Raw genomic sequence first — 20345 nt, forward strand, 5'->3', positions numbered from 1 at the left:
AGCAAGTTCCCTTGCCGGTCTAGGAATGGTAGAACGATGGGTTCGATGACGGTTTGGATGTACCGTGCACTATTCAGTGTCCCCTCGACGATCACCAGTGGTGTACGGCCAGTGTAGGAGATCGCTCCCCACACCATGATGCCGGGTGTTGGCCCTGTGTGCCTCGGTCGTATGCAGTCCTGATTGTGGCGCTCACCTGCACGGCGCCAAACACGCATACGACCATCATTGGCACCAAGGCAGAAGCGACTTTCATCACTGAAGACGACACGTCTCCACTCGTCCCTCCATTCACGCCTGTCACGACACCACTGGAGGCGGGCTGCACGATGTTGGGGCGTGAGCGGAAGACGGCCTAACGGTATGCGGGACCGTATCCCAGCTTCATGGAGACGGTTGCGAATGGTCCTTGCCGATACCCCAGGAGCAACAGTGTCCCTAATTTGCTGGGAAGTGGCGGTGCGGTCCCCTACGGCACTGCGTAGGATCCTACGGTCTTGGCGTGCATCCGTGCGTCGCTGCGGTCCGGTCCCAGGTCGACGGGCACGTGCACCTTCCGCCGACCACTGGCGACAACATCGATGTACTGTGGAGACCTCATGCCCCACGTGTTGAGCAATTCGGCGGTACGTCCACCCGGCCTCCCGCGTGCCCACTATACACCCTCGCTCAAAGTCCGTCAACTGCACATACGGTTCACGTCCACGCTGTCGCGGCATGCTACCAGTGTTAAAGACTGCGATGGAGCTCCATATGCCACGGCAAACTGGCTGACACTGACGGCGGCGGTGCACAAATGCTGCGCAGCTAGCGCCATTCGACGGCCAACACCGTGGTTCCTGGTGTGTCCGCTGTGCCGTGCGTGTGATCATTGCTTGTACAGCCCTCTCGCAGTGCCCGGAGCAAGAATGGTGGGTCTGACACACCGGTGCCAATGTGTTCTTTTTTCCATTTCCAGGAGTGTATTTGTTCTATCAGACTAGTTGTTGACGGCAGTTGTCTGACAATGTGTTCAGTGTTACATTCCAACACTGTCAACCATCACAGCTGATAAGATATGCATAATTTTCCAAGATGATGTATAGCAGATAAAGTGACTTAATAGTGCTAACGTATAATACTAGTTTTCTGCTGAATTCATTTTGTAGGATCAAGTAGGTAAAAAGATGAGGACTTGTAGAAATCCTTGGGTAACAGAAGAGATATTGAATTTAATTGATGAAAGGAGAAAATATAAAAATGCAGTAAATGAAGCAGGCAGAAAGGAATACAAACGTCTCAAAAATAAGATCGACAGGAAGTGCAAAATGGCTAAGCAGGGATGGCTAGAGGCGCATATCATTAGGGGTAAGATATATATTGCCCACAGGAAAATTAAAGAGACCTTTGGAGAAAAGAGATCCACTTGTATGAATATCAAGAGCTCAGATGGAAAACCAGTTCTAAGCAAAGAAGGGAAAGCAGAAAGGTGGAAGGAGTATATAGAAGGGTCTATACAAGGACGATGTGCTTTGAGGGCAATATTATGGAAATGGAAAAGGATGAAATGATGAAAATGAAATGGGAGCTACGATACTGTGTGACAGAGAAATGAAAGACCTAAGTCGAAACGTGGCCCCGGGAGTAGACAACATTCCATTAGCCTTAGGAGAGCCAGCCCTGGCAAAACTCTACCATCTGGTGAGCAAGATGTATCAGACAGACGAAATACCCTCAGACTTCAAGAAGAATACAATAATTCCAATCCCAAAGAAAGCTGGTGTTGACAGGTGTGAAAATTACTGAACTGTCAGTTTGGTAAGCCACAGCTGCAAAATACTAATACAATTCTTTACAGATGAAAGGAAAACTGGTAGATGCCAACCTCGGGGAAGATCAGTTTGGATTCCATGGAAATGTTGGAACACGTGAGGCAATACTGACCCTACATCTTATCTTAGGAGATAGATTAAGAAAAGGCAAACCCACATTTCTAGCATTTGTAGACTTAGAGAAAGATTTTGACAATGTTGACTGGAATACGGTCTTTCAGATTCTGAAGGTGGCTGGTGTCAAATACAGGGAGTGAAAGGCTATTTACAATTTGTACAGAAACCAGATGACAATTACAGAAGTCGAGGGGCATGAAAGGGAAGCAGTGGTTGGGAAGGGAGTGAGACAGGGTTGTAGCCTGTACCAGATGTTATTCAGCCAGTATATTGAGCAAGCAGTAAAGGAAACAAAAGAAAAATTTGGAGTAGGAATTAAAATCCATGGAGAAGAAATTAAAACTTTGAGGTTTGCTGATGACACGGCAATTCTGTCACAGACAGCAAAGGACCTGGAAGAGCAGTTGAAAGGAATGGAGGATATAAGATAAGCATTAACAAAGCAAAACAAGGATAATGGAATGTAGTCGAATTAAATCAGGTGATGCTGAGGGAATTACATTAGCAAATGAGACACTTACTGTAGTAGATGAGTTTTGCTGTTTGATAAGCAAAATAACTGATGATGGTCAAAGTAGAGAGGATATAAAATGTAGACTGGCAATGGCAAGGAAAGCATTTCTGAAGAAGAGAAATTTGTTAACATCGAGTATAGATTTAAGTGTCAGGAAGTCTTTTCTGAAAGTATTTGTATGAAGTGTAGCCATGTATGGAAGTGAAACATGGACGATAAATAGTTTGGACAAGGAGAGAATAGAAGCTTTCGAAATGTGGTGCTACAGAAGAATGCTGAAGATTAGATGGGTAGATCATGTAACTAATGAGGAGGTACTGAATATAATTGGGGAGTAAAGGAATTTGTGGCACAACTTGACTAGAAGAAGGGATCGGTTGGTATGATATGTTCTGAGGCATCAAGGGATCACCAGTTTAGAATTAGAGGGCAACATGGAGGGTAAAAATTGTAGAGGAAGGCCAAGAATGAATACACTAAGCAGATTCAGAAGGATGTAGGTTGGAGTAGTTACTTAGAGATGAAGAAGCTTGCACAGGATAGAGTAGCATGGAGAGCTGCATCAAACCAGTCTCTGGGCTGAAGACTACAACAACAGCAACAACTGTAAACACTCCACTTCAATTGGAATCCTAATATGTCTCATCTATTTACATTCTACTTGTTGCAGAAATTTGCCTCCATTCTTCTTTGGCTTTCAGCCAAGTCTCATTTCTTAATATTTTGTGTGTGTGTATTGGGGGGGGGGGGGGGGGGGTACAGCTATTTAGTAATAGTCTGGAGTTATTTGGTGTCGACAAGGCACAGCAATGTAAAATAGATCAACTTGGTGTGAAAGTAATTGTTGTGACATGAAACAACAGTTGCTAAGAATATTACAGCAGTGCTGCTGTCTTTCATAATTTAAAAATTATGTTAATTGAGAATTTAAACAGTGTTCATTAATTGGCTGCACCCAACCAAATATATTTTGTTAATGGACATTGTTACATTTTCATGGACCAACAGTTAGTATCACTATACTGTTTATCCTATAAGTGTAATTGTTTTCTCTTCATGCAGTTTCTGGTCCACCAGCGAACGTGACAGTGACATGTCAAAACAGTGGTATACAGGGTGGAAGTGTTATATCAGTCAGCTGGGCTTCACCACAAAATCCAAATGGGAAAATAAGCTACTATAATGTAAGTATTTAAGAAAATATTTTCAGTAAATCTAAATTAAAAGAGGTTTGCTTAATCAATATTTTAGTTGAATGTAATACATATGTCATTCTTAAAACACTGAATGTAGCTTATGCAGATTTCTAAGGAGCAAGTGTGTGTGTGTGTGTGTGTGTGTGTGTGTGTGTGTGTGTGTGTGTGTGTGTGTGTTTGCCTTCTTGTTGTTGGTGGTGGTGGGGGGGAGGGGGGGAGGTGTTCAGTGTTTTAGGTGTATGTTCATATGCACTCTGTATTGGCTTCATAAATGGGAAATATTATTTAAATAATAAGTTGTCCAGTATATGCAAAATCAAAATTTGTCTGAGACAACAAATAAGTTACATGAAATTAAACTTCTAGCCTGTCATCTCAGTAATTGCTAGTAAGTTCCCTAGAGGAAATGTTGTGCATATGTAACACTAGGATATGCTTAGCAATAGACCACTGTCATATTATTATTACCACTAACTCTGAGTGATGAAGAGTAGCTTCAACAAGTGCCTCAGTAATGTCGTTCAAACACAGTGTACCGTACGGTGGCTTACAGAAGCAGTTACACAAACCATATCTGCACCTGTGAGAGTTCGAAAATAGGCGACATTGGCCAGCTGATCAAATCTTGCAATATCCAGATTTGTGGGGCATTTGGATATGACAGGGGCCCAATGTTGTGCTGCTTTGGAATGTTGGGGCAGGCACACCTGTTTGTCTAGGTTCCAGTTGACCATGTCTGATCGCCACTCACTTCCACACATGGCTACATTCCATACAAATACTTTCTGGAAAGACTTCCTGACAGTTAAATCTATACCCGATTTTTAACAAATTTCTCTTCTTCAGAAGCACTTTCCTCGCCATAGCCAGTCTACATTTTATATTCACTCTATTCTGCCCATCGTCAGTTATTTTGCTCCCCAATTAGCAAAACTCATTTACTACTTTTAAGTTTCTCATTTCATAATCTAATTCCCTCAGCATCACTTAATTTAATACTAATACATTCCATTATCCTAGTTTTGCTTTTGTTGATGTTCATCTTATATCCTCCTTTCAAGACACTGTCCATTCCATTCAGCTGCTCTTCCAGGTCCTTTGCTGACTCTGACAGAATTACAGTGTCATCGGCAAACTCAGTTTTTGTTTCTTCTCCATGGATTTTGATTCCTACTCCAAATTGTTCTTTTGTTTCCTTTACTGCCTGCTCAATATACCGGCTGAATTACATCTGGGATAGGCTACAACCCTGTCTCACTCCCTTTGCAACCACTGCTTCCCTTTCATGCCCCTCGACTCTGACAGCCATCTGCTTTCTGTACAAATTGTAAATAGCATTTCGCTCCCTGTATTTTAACCTGCCATCTTCCTGTCAACATTGTCAAAGGCTTTCTCTAAGTCAACAAATGCTAGAAACGTAGGTTTGCTGTCCTTAACCTATCTTCTAAGGTAAGTCGGTGTCAGTATTGCCTCACGTGTTCCAACATTTCTGCGGAATCTAAACTGATCTTCCCTGAGGTCAGCTTCTACCAGTTTTTCCATTTGTTTGTAAAAGAATTCGTGTTAGTATTTTGCAACCATAACTTATGAAATTGATGGTTTGGTAATTTTCACACCTGTCAACACCTGCTTTCTTTGAGGTTGGAATTATTATATTCTTTTTGAAGTCTGAAGCTATTTTGCCTGTCTCACACATCTTGCCACCAGCTGGAAGAATTTTGTCACGGCTGGCTGTCCCAAGGCTACCAGTAGTTCTAATGGAATATTGTCTACTCCAGGGGCTTTGTTTTGACTTAGGTCTTTCAGTGCTCTGTAAAATTGTTCACGCAGTATCATATCTCCCATTTCATCTTCAGCTACGTCCTCTTCCATTTTCATAATATTGTCCTCGAGTATATCGCTCTTGTATAGACTCTCAGTATACTCCTTCCATCTTTTTATCTTCCCTTCCATGCTAAGGACTGGATTTCAATCTGAGCTCTTTGTATTCATGCAAATGGTTCTCCTTTCTCCAAAGATCTCTTTAATTTTCCTGCAGGCAGTACCTACCTTACGCCTAGTGATATATGCTTCTACATTCTTACATTTGTCCTCTAGTCATCCTTACTTAGCCATTTGGCACTTCCTGTCTGCCTCATTTTTGAAACATTTGTATTTCTTTTTGTCTGCTACATTTACTGCATTTTTTTTATTTTACATTTTTACACTTTCCAAAAAAAAAAAAAATAGGGGGGGGGGGGGGAGAGAGAGAGAGAGAGAGAGAGAGAGAGAGAGAGAGAGAGAGAGAGAGTAGTGTACTGCTTTTTTGGGTAATTGCTATCAAACTGCTTCAGGCACAATCCAAAGATCTCTAAAGTGATTTGTCTGCCTTTTTGTTTAGCTGTTGTTTATTATTCTGCTTGTAATTAATACTTTTGAAATAATAGAATGATAGCCTGCTAGTGAGAGATGCTTTTATATGAGAAACTGAGGCTGCTATTGGTAGTACCTTTATGGCACTTGAACCCTGCGGGGAATAGTTTCAATGAGTTATCAGAATATCTGGAGGAGGAATGGCAGCCCATTCTTCCTCAAGAGCTGAAACCAGATAAGATAGCCGGCTGGAGTGGCCAAGTGGTTCTAGGCACTTCAGTCTGGAACCACGCGACTGCTATGGTCGCAGGTTCGAATCCTGCCTCGGGCATGGATGTGTGTGATGTCCTTAGGTTAGTTAGGTTTAAGTAGTTCTGAGTTCTAGAGGACTGATGACCTCAGAAGTTAAGTCCCATAGTGCTCAAAGCCATTTTTGAACCAGATAAGATAATAACATTGATCCACAAACCATTGCCTCACAGATGCTGCTTTATGGCAGGTTGCGTTGTCATGCTCATAAAATCAGTCCTTGTCTCCAAACTGTTGCTCTACTACACTGAAGAGCCAAAGAAACTGGTCCTTCTACCTAATATTGTGTAGGGCCCCAATTAGCACACAGAAGTGCCACAACATGCCATGGCATGGAGTCCACTAATGTCTGAAGTAGTGCTGGAGGGAAATGACACCATGAATCCTGCATGGCTGTCCATAAATCCGTAAGAGTACAAAGGGGGTGGAGATCTCTTCTGAACAGCATGTTGCACGGCATCCCAGATATGCTCAATAATGTTCATGTCTGGGGAGTTTGGTGGCCAGTGAAAGTGTTTAAACTCAGAAGAGTGCTTCTGGAGCCACTCTGTAGCAATTCTGGATGTGTGGGGTGTCGCATTGTCCTTGTGGAATTGCCCAAGTCCGTAGGAATGCACAATGGACATGAATGGATGCAGGTGATCAGAAAGAATGCTTACGCACGTGTCTTCTGTCAGAATTGTACCTAGACGTATCCCGGGTCCCATATCATTCCAACTGCACATGCCCCACAACATTACAGAGCCTCTACCAGCTTGAACAGTCCCCTGCTGACATGCAAGGTCCATGGATTCATTAGATTGTCTCAACATCCATACACGTCCGTCCGCTCGATACAATTTAAAACAAGATTCGTCTGACCAGGCAACATGTTTCCAGTCATCAACCGTCCAAGGTCGGTGTTGATGGGCCCAAGCGAGGCATAAAGCTTCGTGTCATGCCTGTGGATACGAAATCCCATATTGATGAGGTTTCGTTGAATGGTTCGCACTCTGACACTTGTTGTGACCCAGTATTGACATCTACAGCAATTTGTGGAAGGGTTGCACTTCTGTCACACTGAACAATTCTCTTCGGTCATCGTTGGTGCCATCCTTGGAGGATCTTTTTCTGGCTGCAGCGATGTCAGAGACTTGATGTTTTACCAGTTTCCTGATATCCACGGTACAATCATGAAATGGTTGGATAGGAATATCTCCACTTCATGGCTATCTCAGAGATGATGTGTCCCATCGCTCGTGCGTCAAATGTTCAAACTCACTTATATCTTGATAACCTGCCAATGTAGCAGCAGTAACTGATTTAACAACTGCAGCAGACACTTATCTTGTATAGGCCTTGCCTACCGCAGCACTGTATTTTGCCTGTTTGCATATTTCTGTATTTGAATACGCATGCCTATACCAGTTTCTTTGGCGCTTCAGTGTATATGCAGGACACAATGCTATAAAATGTGTTAATATCCTTCTACTTTTAGTGTTTTGTTAAATGCAACAAGAGAACCACACCCTAATCATGCAAAACACCCCTATACTGTAACACCTCCTCTTTACTTCTCTGTTGGCACTACACATGATGGCAGGTAGCATTCTCCAGGCATTTACCAAACCCAAACCCAAATCCCAAACTCAAACCTTTCCATCAGATTGCTACAGGGAATAGAGTGATTCGTCACACATTTCCAGTCATCCACTGCCCAGTGCTGTTGCTCTTTACATCGCCTCAGTCATCACTTAGCACTGACTACAGAAGTGTGTGGCCTATGAGGAGCTGCTCGACCCTTGTACTCTATTCTTTCTAACTCTGTACACACAGCCATTGTGCTAGCTGAACCACTAGTGGCACTTCGGAACTCAAGTGATTTCTTCTGCTGATTTCATGTGATTCTTTTGCAACAACCCTGTGCATTGCTGGACAGTCCCTGCCAATCAGCATGCGATGTCTGCCTGGCCTTGGATTAGCTGGGAATATTCTAGCATGTTTCCACATCAGAATCGTATCACCAACAGTTGACTTGGACAGCCTTAGGAAGGCTGAAACATCAATGGTGGTTTTGTTATTCAGGTGATATCCAATGACAAGTTCATGTTCAGTGTCATTAAGCTCTCCTGACTGACCCACTCTTCTATTACCGCTTCTCTAATGACAACACAATATTCCCCACCTCATTTTACATTATCGGGTCCACCTCTTATCACATCTATAATCTGTCCAAAATTACTGTAGCATTGACAGCAATGCCATAAGCGGTAGGGGGGAAACCCATGTGGCAGGACCAGGCCATTTTCCGCCAATACCACGCTACCTTCAGCTACAGCAAATCCCTGAAGTTGCCAAACCTGTACCCCACACAACACTTCCTGCCTGCAGTGGGCTTCAGTTGCAGCCAACTTGCTGTCCTGTGTGATTGTTGTGCCCTGTGACTTTTTGTGTGTTCATTTTTATGGTTGTAGGAGTCTTCACTGTTATTTGTTGTTATCATTGTTCATTGTTACCGTTATTTGTTGGTTGGTACTCAGTGATGTCAGCGGGAAGTTCGTTGAAAGTTATAAGTGGGAATGTTCGTTGTCATTCTCTTGACTAGGGAATTGGCATACGAGGGCAATCAATAGAAATGATTTTCACGATACGTGCCTACTTTGAGAATTAAAACCTTAATAATGGCCCTCTGCTCTCCATTACCAAAGTGATCGACAGAACTGCTGCAGCTTTGAATATGAACAAAAACACTGTTGTGAAGATTGGGAGGGAAATGCTTGACAAAGAAAAGGAAACTGAAGAACCATCAAAACTTATAACCCCTTGGAAAAAATGTCATATGTATAAGCGGATTACCACTGTCGATTCATTTGCAGAGGATGCGATTCATTGCCATGTTCATGATAACTATCACAGGAAGGAACATCTGATGTCCAGGAAGTTACTAGTCACACTTGAAGAATCAGGACTTTCTCAAAGCAGTCGTGCATCCTTGTCCAAAGTTTTACACAACCTTGGATTTCACTATGGATATTTCTGTGGCCGTAAACTGGTGATGGAGAGGGAGGATATAGCTGCATGGGGATGCTGATTTTTAAGGGACATCCATAGTATAAATATCGATGAAGTGGTGTGGCTTGACAAAACGTGTCAATTGTAGTCACATTGTCAAGCAGGGCTGCACAGACGACACAGCAGAAGGAAGGCACCTTCCATGGTTTTCTCACAATCAGTCTCATGCTTTCTAAATCAAAGAAAGCGGGAGATTATCACAAAGAAATGAACCATGTTACATTTACAAAGTGGTTTGAAGATTTGCTAGCACCAAATCTTGAAAAACAGTCAGCAATTGTACTAGATAATGCTCCATACCATTCAGTTGTTGTTGACAAGGCACCTACCATGGCAAACTGAAAGGAGGAAATGATTGATTGGCTTCAGCATCATAACATTGATGTAAGTGATGACCTCAAAAAGGTGGAGATTATGGAACAAATACCTCTCCATAAGACACAATTCCCTATATACGAAATTGATGAACTGGCAAAAAAACATTGGCATACAGTTGTTAGGCTATCACCATACCACTGCCGTTTCAACCCAATGGAGTTAACATGGACCCAGATTAAAGGTTAAGTTGCCAGGAAGAATAATAAATTTACCCTTGCTGCAGTTGAAGCACTCACAAGAGATGCTGAAGACTGGAAGAGAGCCATCAAACATACGCACAACATTATGGAAAGGGCATGGCAAAATGAAGCTCTTTTGGAAAAGTCATTAGAGGAGATGATAATTTCACTAAACCACAACAGTGACAGTGACACTTGACAGTGACACTTCAAGAATATGTCATAGAGATGAAAGCGACATGGGTGGAGTTTCTCCATTATCCTCAATAGAATGGAGCACAGGTGGATACAGCTACCTGTTTGGTGTGCGCAGCTTACATCTGTAAGTGCCTACATAACAAAATTATATCATCTGAAATTTTAATAATAAGGCCTTAATAGCTACTAATTTCAAAGGAAGTTCATCTCAGGCATTCAGTACACATCACACAAAATAAATATTACTGTTTACAGTATAACTGCTGAAATACAGGGGCCTTGTTATTTGTATTGTTTTTGTTCTTTCTAAACAATAGAGGTTGGCCTATTTAAGATACATTTTCCCACCGTGATAAACACATTTAATCTTATTTTTGGTTGCATTAGAATTAAGTAGGTGGGTCTCAAAAATTAATCACAATTTCATTGCAAACCTATAGCGATCTGTTTCCCGTGTCAAAACTGTATGGGCGCCTGATTAGTAGTTGATGCACGAGTGGACCATTGTCTGTCATATTTAACTCCAATTATTTTGCATTAGAGATCTCTGACAGTGTTCTTGTTTTGAACATATGAAAGTCTGATGCATTCTTAAGATTTCATTCACTTAATGTATTCATCTAACTTCAACAACAACAAGAATTCCCCGCATTTTGAAAATTCAGAAACATCATGAGGGAACGTACTTTTGTAAACTGTCCTGGTATCATCTTAATCAATTGTTGCCACAGATAAAACTAAAATCAAAACATAGTGTAACTCTTTCAGAACACATTGATGAAAGTTCCATATTTATAAAGTGAATAGTTTGCCTGTTTGAGCGAGTTGAATGAAATGTAAGATTACAGTGTGTTCCATGTGGGATGTAGCAACTCTGTTCCATATCTCCACGTGCTCCTCCTGAAGTGTCAATCCTAAAGTAATTTTGGACAGACTATAGTGGTCAATTCTGCATTACATACGGTGTTCATATAGTTTCAATCAGTTAGTGTAAATGATATTCCATTAACTATGCCAGAAAGTGAACTCATGTAGCCAATATACAAACAGAACTTTGAGGGAACTACAGATAAGAACCAATTCTTAGAAGAAACAAAAGCCACATTTAAAACTGTCCAGAGAGAAAGACTGGCGGTAGATTGTGCTTGAAGTAAATGAAAAAGTGAGACCATAGATAGTTATACGGAAAAGAATGTACATTCAGTTTCAGTCAATCACTATGATGGATTATCTTGCAGTCACCAAATGGCACAACTGCCAGGAGTACAGTCATTTTGCAAGGTTTTGTAAGGAATACGGACCAGTTTCATCCCTTCTGGAGAATCAGGCAATCTAGAGGAGGATTGCAAAAACAGTAAGCAATGTGCGAAAAGGAACAAATAATGTAGCTAGTGATACAAAGACCAGGTGTTCTTCGAAGGGGGCAATGAGAGGAATGAGAGGAACAGAATATGGATTCTAAACCTGTAAGTAATCTCCTAATTTACAACACAGGAAAACTGGAGAATGACACATGGAATACTGTCCAAGAAGAAATACAGAAAACAGCTGAATTCAGCAAGCTAAAAAATTACTTGTTACCTTTGTAAGAAACAAAAGCCTTTGTTGGAAAGTAAACAGTATGCAGAAATTAAAAAAGATATTGGTCCAGTGTGAAACATGAAACAAAAAGAGTTACAGCCACACCAGAAAGCACGCCAATTTCTAGAGAAGGAAGCCCCAAAGTGTGATGTACTCTAAGATTAGGAATGAGTTACAAGTCCATTTATGATCAGATGCTACCACCAGAGATTGAAGGGAGAAAGAAAACAAGGAAGAAAGTTTAATCTGTTCTGTCCAGTCAAAGAACAATATAAAGAACTATGACAGAAAATAAGAGTTGAAAAACAGGAGTCAAGGCATACATTAAAGATCAGTTTGTAACTTTATACTAAAAAAAATGGGGGAGGGGCAAAGACACTAGATGATTTATTTTAAATTCTCAAGCCAAAACATGTGAAAAGCTCCTATGCAGCGACCTCAGGACACAAACGTGGTTGGCATGAGCCCCATGCAGTACAGTTTCAGAACAAGGATATTCACTGAATATGTTTTGAATCATGCACCACATATTGCCAAAACCTCAGATGACAAATAGGTCGTAGATACAGGGTGTCCCAGGAGGAGTGGTCAGTATTCAAGGATATTATAGGAATGATACTTTGAAGCAAAAACACCTCATATGGACATATGTCCTACTCCAAATCGTTTCCAAGAAAGAACACGTTTCGTGTTGATAGATCCAGTCATTTTAGAAGCGCGTATGATGGGACAGAAAAACTTGCATTATTTGAAAAGTTTGTTTGTTCAACACCTTGAAAACGTTTCTTTGGCCATGTGGACTGTAGTGCACTGCCAGCATGATGAAGCCCATCCACGTTTTACCAGACGTATGAGGGAACGGCTCAACCACACTTACCGTAATCGCTGGATTGGTACTTGCAACACAATTAACTCCCCGCCATGATTGACAGCCCCTGCACCATTAGATTTTTGTATATGGAGTTGAAGTCTGAGATATAAATATGATACGTGAATATGTGAGATGAACTGCTTGATCGCATCATGGAGGCTACTGCCCTCACCAGGGAATGAGCAGAGGCACTCAGACAAGCAACACATGTTCTCCTAAGAGGCACCAAGGGCTCTGTACAGGTCCTTACATGTAGCTGAGAGCTTTGGTATGGTGTCATAGAGTCACAGCTGAAACAGACTCAAAATAGAAGAAGCACTAGAGGATAGATTGCCTATGCTTTTGATCTGGTAATAATAGATGTTGTCAACACTGGGGCAAAATTAGAACAGAAGACAAGTTCAGAAAACCACTAAATAATTGATGCACAAAGGAAATTACTGATAGTAGTTCACAGAACAGTTTATAGTTTGTGAAATGGAACATTTCGAGAGCAAAGAACCCCACAATCAGAATAAATGACCAGCTAGTGAAGAGAGAAGAAATGTGTCGATATCTTGGTGTAAATACCAACAAGAAACAGAAAGATGAAACACATGTCTTCTCCATGTATTACATATTAAGTGATATATTTTCCACTTATGTATGATGATGATTTAAAAAATTACTGCCTTCTCACATCTAAAGTGAGCTTCGCATTAAGATGCAAGGAATTTGGGTCCAGGAAAATCTTTTTGAAGTCACTGCTAGCCATGTGATAAGACATTTTATTGTCCAGACAGCACTCTGAAGCTAGATTAATAACCAAATTATTACAGAATGTTTTCCACAGGGATTAATGTTCCTAGAGAATGTCATGAAAAGATTCCCCCAACAAAATGCTGCATATACCCTCTTGTGTTTTTTCCAGCAGTGGTGCTACAACTGTTTGTTCTATGAGGCAGAAAATGTCTCTCATCATAGAAAAGTTCCTGTCACCAGTGAGCAGTAATCCAACTTCAGTTCTGTTGAGCTGATTAAAAATTATTTCTGTTGATACACTATGGTGAGAATGGATGCAGACATAATCCATCAACTTCAAAGCCCCATATGCAGTAAGGTTATCAGAGCTGTTATGTTAGGCACTAATCTCTCTATCCCACTTTTTTTAAAATCTCTTTGTCAGCAGCACAATGGTTTGATGTTACACAGTATCGTATTTGACGCCCACCATGTACATCAGTGGCACATGGAGCTCCAGAGTTTTTGTGATGGTCACTGTTCATAAGCTCTCAAGCAGCAGGCACTAATTACCGGCAGTTCACTCGGAGAGCCTCAGTGCTTAATTTATGCATTGCATATTCTTTAGTTGGTTGCATGTTTCTGTGTTGAATTAAACAGCAAAATCATTTTGGTTGTGCTTAATGATAGACTACTGGTCATTAAAATTGCTACACCACGAAGATGACATGCTACAGACGTGAAATTTAACCGACAGGAAGAAGATTCTGTAATATGCAAATGATTAGTTTTTCACAGCATTCACAAAAGATTGGCGCCAGTGGCGACACTTACAACGTGCTGACATGAGGAAAGTTTCCGATCGATTTCTCATACACAAACAGCAGTTGACTGGCATTGCCTGGTGAAACGTTGTTGTGATGCCTCGTGTAAGGAGGAGAAAAGCGTACCATCACGTTTCCGACTTTGATAAAGGTCGGATTGTAACCTATCGCGATTGCGGTTTATCGTATCGCGACATTGCTGCTCGCATTGGCCGAGATCCAATAACTGTTAGCAGATTATGGAATCGGTGGGTTCAGGAGGGTAATACGGAACGCCGTGCTGGATCCCAACGGCCTTGTATCACTAGCAGTCAAGATGACAGGCATCTTATCCACATGGCTGTAACGGATCGTGTAGCCACATCTCGATCCCTGAGTCAACAGGTGGGGACGTTTGCAAGACAACAACCATCTGCACGAACAGTTTGACGACGTTTGCAGCAGCATGGACTACCAGTTCGGAGACTCTGGCTGCGGTTACGCTTGATGATGCATCACAGACAGGAGCGCCTGCGATGGTGTACTCATCGACGAACCTGGGTGCACGAATGGCAAAACGTCATTTTTTCATTCTATCAGCAATGACTGAAATCTTGAGACCTTAGACAATTCTTAGTTCTTTCCTGAGACTGATGGAAATGGTGAAGACAACAAGCCTCACTAATTAAGTTTGACATGAACTATCAGTTTACAGCAATATTCGGAGGATTGACTGTTGTCTAACCTCTCACTGAGTGGAAGGTCTGAACTGGAGGCCTCATCAGCTCTACATTGAGCTTGACTGCTGATTCCTTGCGTGCAATGAAGAACTGATACTAATAGAATTGCTCTGGATAGTTCACATGTGTCTTTGGTTAGGCAAAATTCCAAAACCTGTATCAAAAATCTGGTGAAGGAGACACTGGTTATGGAACTGATTCGATAAAAATATGTCAAATGAGAATATTGAAATAGCAGTTTTTAACTGCCAAAGAATTTGCCGTGGATTTCCAGAACTCGTGCCTTTCCAAAAAAGCAATCAGCCTCACATAATAATCAGAGGATCTGAGCTTATGTTGAAATAAAAGTTAGACAGTAGGTAAAGTTTCAGTGACATGTAAAATGTATCAAAAAGATTGATTACACCTCCGAGAAAATTGAAAGTCATAGCAACAGGCAGCAGAAGCATTAGATCTAAAAAGGTCCAAAATTAGTACAGCTGCAAATTTTAATGCAGCATAGTTACCAGTGGTGACAGAGTTAAATTAATAAGTGGATGTTTCCACTGGTTGTCATACTGACATACTTTTAGAGGTACACCCTATTCAGCAGCGTAGAAATATCCTGATCTTATGGTGGCGTAGTGGTGTGCAACTAAGATGGTGGCTCCATGATTAGTTCTGTATGGAGAGAGATGGAGAACGCTTTGTGTTGTCACCAATGTGCACTCTCTCTCTGTCCCAAGCTACCACCTTCATCCATTGCTTACTTTGCTAACAGGCAACGTGGGGTAAGTGTCACACTGGACCAGAATTTCTACTTCTGATTCTCACTGCAAACATTTACACACTTGGGAAACTATCACTGTCTCTTCTTAAAGTAATGCCTGTCGTGCTTGCTTTATGCCATCCATAGTGAACCCTACAGTGGCTAAACACCTTCAGCATACGTTAACTAACATGAAAATCAATGCTGAAAATTGTATATGCATACTACAGACATGTTAAAAGCATGCTATTGGCTGGAGCATCACTTGATACACTGCAGCTTACCATGTGTACTGCCCCATGATCCACTTTGTTATTTGCATACAACTTTAGTAGGAGGTGGCTTTAATTTACCTAGTATCGACTAGGGAAAACTGCACATGTACCATTGATGCAAACATAGTTTGGTGAAGTAATACTAAAAATGTTGTTATCAAACTGTTTTGACCAACTAGTCCAACACACATGCAAGAGAGATTTTGGACCTGTTGGCTACAAATAGACCCAAAATTTTTGAGAGAGTTATCATAGAGACGAGGATAAGCAATCAACCATGTTGCTATTACAGACAATGGTCAGCAAAGGCAAGAAGTTAATCAAGAAAGCAAGGAGAGTATTTGTGTTTGAGAGAAAAGATAGTCACTAAAGTGTACGTAACAGGTTACAGGTTGAAGATGTGACGTTAAAGTCCAAACACAGTAAAAAATTTTGCTTTAAATACATACATACCAGGAAGGTAATAAAAGATTGCATAGGGCTCAACTTAGTTTAATGGTTCCATTTTAAGAATATTGCATTACAAAAACAGAAATTGTTACTCTCTTCCTACATTGGGTTGTTAGTTTAAATACAGAAAACTTGCTGGAAACTTGTATGTCCAGAAGGTGATCTATGCATGAAGCCTGCAACAATGTCCCAGTCAGATTCTGACAAAAGATTTATCAGAAAATTGTAGGAAGCTGTGCTCATACCTTACATCAATCATTTGATTGAAACATTCCTTATAGTCTCTAGTAGACCAGTGTGCTGTTAAAACTAAAGACAATAGGCAGAAATCTGAAATATTAAATTCTGCATTTAAAAATGCATTCTTTCTACTGTACTAGTGCTTAACTGCCACACATAGTCATTAATGGTTGGCAAGGAAATAAGCACACCCAGTATTAAAAAACAGGTAAAAGTACTCAAAGTGAACAAGGCATTAGCCTTTATTGGAATTAATACTATTTTTTAATGGATATGCTTTGGATTTAGTGTATATACTAATTCATATTTATTGAAATCTCTTACATGTGAGTAGTAACTCCATCCACAGGCCCTGGTAGGCCCATCGGTACTTACTGAGCATCATGACATCCTCTGCCAGTGGCATCATTGGATGCGGTGTGGAGTGGTGTGGGGTCAGCACACAACTCACCTGGCCACTGTCAGTTTTCAGCACCTGGAGCCACTACTACTGGGTCCAGTAGCTCCTCAGTTGACCTCATGAGGCTGAGTGCACTTTGCTTCAGCCCTCCCACCAAGTAAATATTCCTAGCAGTACCAGGAACAGACTGTGGGGCCTCCGCATGGCAGTCAACTGAGCTGACCACTCTGCTATGGAGGCAAAATTTACATGTGAATAAAATGTATAGTTAGATGGTAATGCAAGAAATCTTGTTAACTTTCTGTTGAGGTAGCACTGTGTTGAGATGTCAGGTGGTATACAAATCTTTGCGTAGATGGACTTCAGAAGGTTTGTTCTTTGTTCCAATTATAACTACTCTCAAATTATAATTTTTTTACAGCATTTAACATGAAATGGAAATTACACATACTGGATGTGTCATGTTGAGCAACAAGTGCTGCCATTGAAGGTAGTATTAATGGTTTGAGCTGTCACAGTATCAGTAAGCATGTGGTTTTCAAAAGAAGCAAACTATTGAGAAAAAAATGGAGTGTGATTATGACCTTATTTTTATCCTTAAACTATTTAACTCCTGTGGAGTGATCTTTGTTGTTGATTGTAGCTGTGAAGTTGTTGATTGTGATTTGGGGGATCGACATATTAATCTGTTTCATGATATGTGACAATGACATTTTTGTTCTTTAGGTTTCCATTGAAGGCACAGCAATGTTTAAGAATGAAAATGGTGTTATTGAAACACTTGATTGGAAACGGCGTGTTCGTACTGTTGATGGGAAAGTGTTTACTACTCGTTTTGATAACAATGTTCCCCCAAATACAAACTTTACTGTGCGTGTATCGGCTGTCACACGCATTCGCACTGTGGGGGAAATGGCTGTAGCTCATTGCCATACACCTCCTACAGTACCTGACCGAGATAAATTGGCACATTTTGTTTGGGACAAAGTGCAAGAACAAGGTCGTTGGTTGTTCAAACTATCAATGTCCCGAATATCAGAAAGAAATGGACCCATATGTTGCTATAGGTGAGTTGTTTCAGTAGCATCAGCTATTTCATTATTAGATGTGAATTAATATATGCAACATACACTTTTTCTCTAAATTGTGGTAGTGGTAGTGACATCACAAGTATGGAGATACATGGTTATGTTCAAGTTATACAACATGCATGCATTGTGAATGGTTCGGAGTAGGAAAGGTATGAGTAAGAAAGCTTCCCAGTTCTTCTTAATTGTTTGTGAAATTCATCTAAAGGATATATGTGTGTGAGTATAATTGTACAAGATGACTGCAGCTATTCATTAAATAGTCATTCAGACTAGATAGAGGATTTCATACACACACATTTTTTCCTTTCTTCTGCATGTGAAGAGCAGGCAAGATAATTGAGAGCAACAGTTGTCTTAGAATGGGCATTCTGGAGAGACTGTGACTACAAGCCCTCTCATTATTTTTCACACTGTTCCACATTTCAACCATTAAAATACAGATTTTAAAGGAAGACACAAATTCATTGGTAATTCACTGAAGTGATTCATTATTTTAAGAGCAGTTTTCCATGTGAAACATTGCATGTTAGTTGTATTCTCACCAGAATCCTTTATCTGTTAATATTCCTACACTGAATGAGAAAACATGCGTATGTTTTTGGGATTTATCTATACGGGCATGCTAAGGATCCCACAAAATCAAACAGTAGTCTAAGTGATAGGTGGTCACACTTGACTTTCTTAGTGACACTCTTTTAAATGAGCTGCACATCCTCAGAATTTTCCTGTTTGGCACGTGCCTTTTTCACTATGTAGCTGCAGTGCTAATGTAGTTGAAAATTATTTGAGTTCTATGTTTTGATTAATGTAACGTTCACCTTTACTTTTGCCTCTACCACTAGTTAAAAAGATATATTTGAGTTTATGTTATATTTTAGTATGGGCTTTTCCACGTCAGCCCAGAAAAAAAAAAAAAGCTTTTTTCTCACCCACCCTTTCATATTGGGATGAAACTTGACTTATTTGTTCTCCATACATAAATAAGTCACCATACCAAATTTTTTGAAATCTCCAATTTTAAATAGCATTCGAGAGTTGGAAGTTTCTACCTATTTAACGCTGTGATTGCACAAAATTACTCTTACTAGTTTTCTGAAAATAAATTAAAACTTGTTTCATTTATCATCCAATCTGTGTGAAATTTGTTGGTTATGTACTCTGAAGTGTAAGGATTGTAAGCAGATTTACCGAAAGCCATCAAATAAGCCTACCAATGCAATTAACAAAAAAGGTATTCTTATATTTTTGTGTTTTATTTATTAAGAAACGTAGTTCAGCATTACACTAAATATCACCTAACTGGAAAGGTACAATACCAAGAATCTGTTTTTCCAAATTAATGCTCAAAGTATAGGCTATCACAGGAAAAATAAAATAAAGGAGGAACTTTTGTTCCTTTGTGAGTTTTCCCCACACATTACATATTTTAGGTATTTTTTATGAGATTCTCACACAATCTGTATTTGTTCAAACATCAGTAAACATCTTTTTTTTTCAATTTTTAAAATACTTTCAATGTTGTTATTAATGTCAATAACTGTACAGAAGGGTATGCAAAAGTGAAACTTCCAAATTAGGGCTAAATATAAAAAGAAAAGGAAAAAGTGGTTTAGTCATTGAAGTGCCAGAAAACGATATTGTACTTGAAAATACTGTTGAAGAAAAAGTTGCTAATGTGGATTTACTGGGTGATAACAAAAGGAACAATGTGCATCAAACTACACTCCTGGAAATGGAAAAAAGAACACATTGACACCGGTGTGTCAGACCCACCATACTTGCTCCGGACACTGCGAGAGGGCTGTACAAGCAATGATCACACGCACGGCACAGCGGACACACCAGGAACCGCGGTGTTGGCCGTCGAATGGCGCTAGCTGCGCAGCATTTGTGCACCGCCGCCGTCAGTGTCAGCCAGTTTGCCGTGGCATACGGAGCTCCATTGCAGTCTTTAACACTGGTAGCATGCAGCGACAGCGTGGACGTGAACCGTATGTGCAGTTGACGGACTTTGAGCGAGGGCGTATAGTGGGCATGCGGGAGGCCGGGTGGACGTACCGCCGAATTGCTCAACACGTGGGGCGTGAGGTCTCCACAGTACATCGATGTTGTCGCCAGTGGTCGGCGGAAGGTGCACGTGCCCGTCGACCTGGGACCGGACCGCAGCGACGCACGGATGCACGCCAAGACCGTAGGATCCTACGCAGTGCCGTAGGGGACCGCACCGCCACTTCCCAGCAAATTAGGGACACTGTTGCTCCTGGGGTATCGGCGAGGACCATTCGCAACCGTCTCCATGAAGCTGGGCTACGGTCCCGCAC

General features: G+C 40.9%; 1 protein-coding gene across 1 annotated transcript in view; it reads left to right on the plus strand.

Moving 5' to 3' along the window:
- LOC124554920 (tyrosine-protein phosphatase 69D) overlaps positions 1-20345 on the plus strand; it is a 407323-nt gene that overhangs the window by 178270 nt on the left and 208708 nt on the right. Inside the window, exons 10-11 of the mRNA XM_047128610.1 lie at positions 3505-3626; positions 17660-18000. Coding sequence (XP_046984566.1) covers positions 3505-3626; positions 17660-18000 — 463 coding nt within the window. The remainder of the gene's footprint in view (positions 1-3504; positions 3627-17659; positions 18001-20345) is intronic.

The sequence above is a fragment of the Schistocerca americana genome, chromosome X, assembly GCF_021461395.2.
Source record: "Schistocerca americana isolate TAMUIC-IGC-003095 chromosome X, iqSchAmer2.1, whole genome shotgun sequence".
Lineage (NCBI taxonomy): Eukaryota > Metazoa > Arthropoda > Insecta > Orthoptera > Acrididae > Schistocerca > Schistocerca americana.